This window comes from Gouania willdenowi, chromosome 5 (assembly GCF_900634775.1).
Source record: "Gouania willdenowi chromosome 5, fGouWil2.1, whole genome shotgun sequence".
Lineage (NCBI taxonomy): Eukaryota > Metazoa > Chordata > Actinopteri > Blenniiformes > Gobiesocidae > Gouania > Gouania willdenowi.
In genome coordinates, this window is record NC_041048.1 from 22332281 (window position 1) to 22337688 (window position 5408).

The 5408-nt window shown below is 39.1% G+C and overlaps 1 protein-coding gene across 1 annotated transcript; it reads left to right on the forward strand.

Annotated features, from left to right (window-relative positions):
• The first annotated feature begins 2570 nt into the window (after positions 1-2570).
• LOC114463932 (trace amine-associated receptor 6-like) lies at positions 2571-3681 on the forward strand. The gene is made up of 2 exons (XM_028447830.1): positions 2571-2743; positions 2871-3681. Exons 1-2 carry the CDS (start codon positions 2571-2573, stop codon positions 3679-3681), a joined length of 984 nt encoding a protein of 327 aa, XP_028303631.1.
• Positions 3682-5408: the final 1727 nt, after the last annotated feature.

Here is a 5408-nt window from a genome sequence, read left to right on the forward strand (position 1 = left end):
TTATCTACTATAAGCCGTCTCCAAAGGTGTTTCAGAGAAATTGGCAGTACATCCATCTGGCCTCACCACCGCAGACCACGTGTAACCACAATATCCCAGGACCTCCACATCCAGCATGTTCACTTCCATGATCGTCTGAGACAAGCCACCCGGACAGCTGCTGCAACAATCGGTTTGCATAACCAAAGAATTTCTGCACAAACTGTCAGAAACTGTCTCAGTAAAGCTCATCTGCATGCTCCTCGTCCTCATCCGGGTCTCGACCTGACTGCAGTTTGTTGTCGTAACCGACTTGAGTGGGCAAACAGTTTTCACTGTTCAAGGCAGATGACAGACAGCATGTGTGGCGTCGTGTAGGTGAGCATTTTGCTGATGTCAACATTGTGGATCAAGTGGCCCATGGTGGTGGTGGGGTTATGGTATGGGCAGCGTATGTTTTGGACAAAAAACACAGGTGCATTTTATTGATGGCATTTTGAATGCACAGAGATACCGTGACAAGAACCTGAGGCCCATTGTTGTACCATTCATCCGCACCTGTTGCAGCATGATAATGTTGCAAGGATCTGTACACAATTCCTGGAAGCTGAAAACATCCCAGTTCTTGAATGGTCAGCATACTCACCGGACCTGTCACCCATTGAGCATGTTTGGATGCTCTGGATCGGCGTATACGACAGCATGTTCCAGTTCCTGCCAATATCCAGCAACTTTGCACAGCCATTGAAGAGGAGTGGACCAACATTCCACAGGCTACAATCAACAACATGATCAACTCCATGCGAAGGAGATGTGTTGCACTGCGTGAGGCAAATGGTCACACCAGATACTGACTGGTTTTCTGACTTCTGACCCCCCCCCCAATGAAGCAAAACTGCACATTTCAGGGTGGCCTTTTATTGTGGCCATGCACCCTGAGGCACACCTGTTCAATAATCATTTTGTCTAATCAGCATCTTGATATGTCACACCTGTGAGGTGGGATGGATTACTTCTGCAGAAAAGAAGTGTCTTTTGTGTATATGGAAAATGTTTTAGATCTTTGAGTTCAGCTCATTAAAAATCGGAGCAAAAACAAAAGTGTTGCATTTATATTTTTGCTCAGTATATTTTCAGCGCGTTAGCGCTGACCACTGACTCATTGTTGTTGGCTTGAGCATTAATTAGTGCAGAAAGCGAAGCAATTATGTCACCGGTGTTGGCGTGTTCGGTGTCGTCATGTTCATACATCAGCTTCTTTATTACCTGTGAGACCAGTTAGACTTTTTTTTTTTACATGTAATCACAATTATTTTCGATTTCATTACAAGATTGGGTTTTGGAACAGGGTTCAGTTTAGAGGTTAATTGAATAAAAATAAAAATTATGTGTATAACTCAATAATAATTAACGTAAAGCCATGTGTTTTACATTTACTAAATCAGTTGTATATAAAATGTGAATGAATGTAAATAATAATAAAAAAATTCAGTGTTTTAAAAGTAAACATGTACAGTATTTTAACATCACTTCCGGCTTTAAAGAAAAAAACACATAACTTCCGGTACGTTCTAAGCGTGCTAGCAACCATAGCAACAGCATAAAGAATGATGAATGTATTCCGAAACGACCAAACTACAGATCCTATACATAAACCAAATGGATATCGTGAAATGTAAGAATACATTTCTCACTAGAAATGTCGTCAAAACAATTCTAAAGCCACAATCTATCTTGAAATAAGGCATTTTGCCCCTAAAATATACGAGATGTCCGCCATGTTTTTCATTGCAGCCAGGAGGGAATCAGCAGTCATGTGACCTGACGTCAGCCCATTAAAAAGAATGGGCGGAAAAAACAGTAAGCATCTTACGTTCTACGAGTCTCATACGTAAAATGCTCACAATATAAAAAAAAAAAAAAAAAAAAAAAAACAATATTGCTTGTGGACAAACGTTGCTATTACACATTTTGCTGTGAGACTGGGTTGTCTTTTCCACCACTAAATAGCAGTATTTCAGAGTAAATCCATGCTTCAGGCAAAGCAGCACATATCGGTTTTTCAATAACTGTGGAGAAACTATACCAGTGTCAACATATGTTGCCTTTAATGGCAAAATAATGACAGACCAAAAATTCTAAATTTATTTATATTTTTTTTTGCGGGACAATTAAAAATTGATGGCTTTGTTTGGCCCGTGGCAGTATGTTTGGAAAGCTCTGCTTTAAAGGGTTAATACCGAAAGTAAAAGGAGAGGAGATTTGTCCTATTTCATTTACGGCACTAAAAATGAAATCAATAACAAAGTTATTTGGATGATAGGATGCTCCCAACATTGTAGAAGTAGTTTGTGAACACTGTACCCCATGATGTACATGTCAGAAAGGATCAGCTCCAGCACAAAACGGGGAAACATTAAATAAAACTTTAGTTACAGAGTCTGGAGACCAGGCCGTCTCTGAGGGAGGTCCTGTCCTAAGGTCCAGCCTCTACACCCCTGTGACTGAGGGAGGAGCAGGAATGACTTCAGGTAAACATCAGAGAGCCTGAGGCAGAACGCTGTAGAGCTCAGCAGCTTCTTCTCATCACTATGAGCACATCTGATCAAACTGAGCTCTGCTATCCACACCTCGGAAACTCCTCATGCAGGAGGACTGTGCGCCCTCACTCAGTGTCTGTGCTCCTTCACATCATCCTGTCCTCCATCTCTGTGCTCACTGTGACCCTCAACCTGATGGTCATCATCACCATCTCACACTTCAAGTAATGACATTTTCTGCTGTTTTATGAATTATTTTGTTGTTAAATGTTTGACTGCTGTTGTTTTTCTGCTTTGATGATAATTGTCAGTTCCTATAATGATCAGTGTGTTGCTCTCTATCCCCTCCAGGAAGCTGCACACTCCGACCAACTTCCTCCTCCTTTCTCTGGCTGTCTCAGATTTCTGCGTAGGGTTCCTCTTTATTTTTCAGATTCTCCTCATGGATGGCTGCTGGTATCTCAGTGCAGGCTGGTGTGTGTTTCACACAGTTTTTGGCATTGTGGTAACCTCTGCATCAATAGGAACTGTTGTGCTCATTTCCATTGATCGCTACATTGCTGTTTGTGATCCTCTGCACTATCCAACTAAAGTCACTCCAAACAGAGCAAATATTTGTGTTGTTCTATGTTGGGTCTGTTCTGCTATATGTCATACTGTGAGCTTTAAAGACAACATTGAACATCCAGGTGAGTTTAATTCCTGCATTGGAGAGTGTGCAACTTCTACACATCCTGTCACTCAAATTATGGAGCTGCTTTTGAGCTTCATCATCCCTGTCAGCATCATTGTACTCCTGTATGTGAGGGTGTTTGTTGTGGCTGTGTCTCAGGCCCGAGCCATGCACTCTCATGTTGCAGTGGTGACACCTCATGGTTCACTGAAGGTTTACAGATCAGAGCTGAAGGCAGCCAGAGTTTTAGGTGTGGTGGTTGTTGTTTTTCTGATGTGTATGTTTCCATTTTATATTGTCTTACTTTTAGCAGGGGCTACAGAAGTTTCTTTGTCATCTCTTGTTTTTGTACTAAATCTGGCATTTTTCAACTCCTGTGTGAATCCTATGATCTATGTGTTTCTTTACCCCTGGTTCAGGAAATCTTTAAAATTTATACTTTCTCTTCAAATCCTAAAATCCGGCTCCAGTGTAGCCAACATTCTGTAGAAACAGTGAAAGCTGATGACGTGTAAAGTTGGGACACTTTTCTATTTGTGTTCAAAAGTTTTCACTCTGAAACTGTGATGATTTATGCAATGATTTCATGTAATGATCAGTGTAATCTACAGTGTATGTTATAGTAAGTGTGCATTAATCTCACAAACACTTAATAGCCTAAAAGTGACTACCTGTACCCTATGATGTGTTTCTTTAGCCCTGGTTCAGGAAATGTGTGAAATGCATCTTGAAGTCTGGCTCCAGTGAGGCTGATAGAGAGAGAGAACTGCTGACATGACATCTTAGGATGATGTGTTGTTGATGATTGAAGTCTTTCATTTTAAAACTTGTGTACATCTTTTTGAGACTTTACTGCATATAAACAACGATTGACATTTTAATAATATTGTTTCATAACTTTTAAACTTTTAAACTGATAATTAGAGGTTTAAACATCATTTTGTGTTTCATAGAAAAAAGTGCACCAATCACACAAACACTGGAAGAGCTGAAACTGACTGTGTGAGACCACAATAAGACTAGTACTTAGAATCAAACAGCATGTTTTAATGTCAGGATGAACTACAATGTTATTGATTATTAATACGGAAGCATTCAGTAAATGGGTACAGTAACTTTACTCAATAATTAGTTTTCGTTGAAAAAGATGAAAATAGATAGAAGGGGAATAGATGGGGACTATTAGAAGTGACACTGTTTTTGCTTCTGTCCACTGTTGTACAACATAAACCTTGTCCAGTGTAAAGCTCAATAAGTTTTTTAAGAAAACAAATAAATAAATCTTGCAAGACAAGCAACCTGTGACTCCCCTTTAACATGTCTTTGATCCATCCAGAAATATCATGTCTGTGTTCATCTTCTCTGTCCTCATGTGAAACGTACACATGCACAGAATCTGATTAGTTATGATTACAGCATTTTATCCCCAAATATGGAACAGTCTGGCTCAGTGTCAGTATTTAGGGTCATTCTAAATAATCAGTCAGAGAGTAAAAGTGTTCATGTGTGAGAGCTAAAGACCAACATTGGTAACTTTGTAAAAATAGATTTAATAGAGATGCAGTCTTACAGAAACGGATATCATTTGAACGCTATGTACTTCTGCCTTTTTTTCATCGGAAATAAAAGGAATAAATATTTAAATGAAAATTCTGCTTACATCAAGTAAACAAGCTTTGACTAAAAAGGTGATGACATAGATGACCCCAACACTGAATAACTGAATAGACATAACAAGAGAAATGTACTGAATGAGGAAAAATAGGTACAATAAGCATTGCCCTAAAGACTGGATTTTGTCAATATAAATTAGTAAAGGATTCTTTTGCGTATCTTGAAGTAAATATAATCTTTTGTTCTATTTATTATTAAATATTATGTAATCAACCTGTCTGTAACATGTTTGCAATAACCCAAAAAACTAACAGGTTTTAAATTAATTTATTCTTGCTACGCTGTGTCCACGTTTTAACCCTTCAAAACCTTGGCAGGTAGTTCAGCTACAGACTCTCTTAGATCTGCATGTCTTCAGGTGGATGTTACAGTAATGTGAGCTTCCTCTAGCCAATCAGCTCCTAAAACGGGACAGTTTGATCAGGAACTGACAGGAAAACATAGAGCTCAGACAAGAAAATGTCTTGATTGAAACAGTCTCTGAGTGAAAATGCACATCCATAGTCTTCCTTTTTTTAACACATGAAAACCAGGGATGTAAC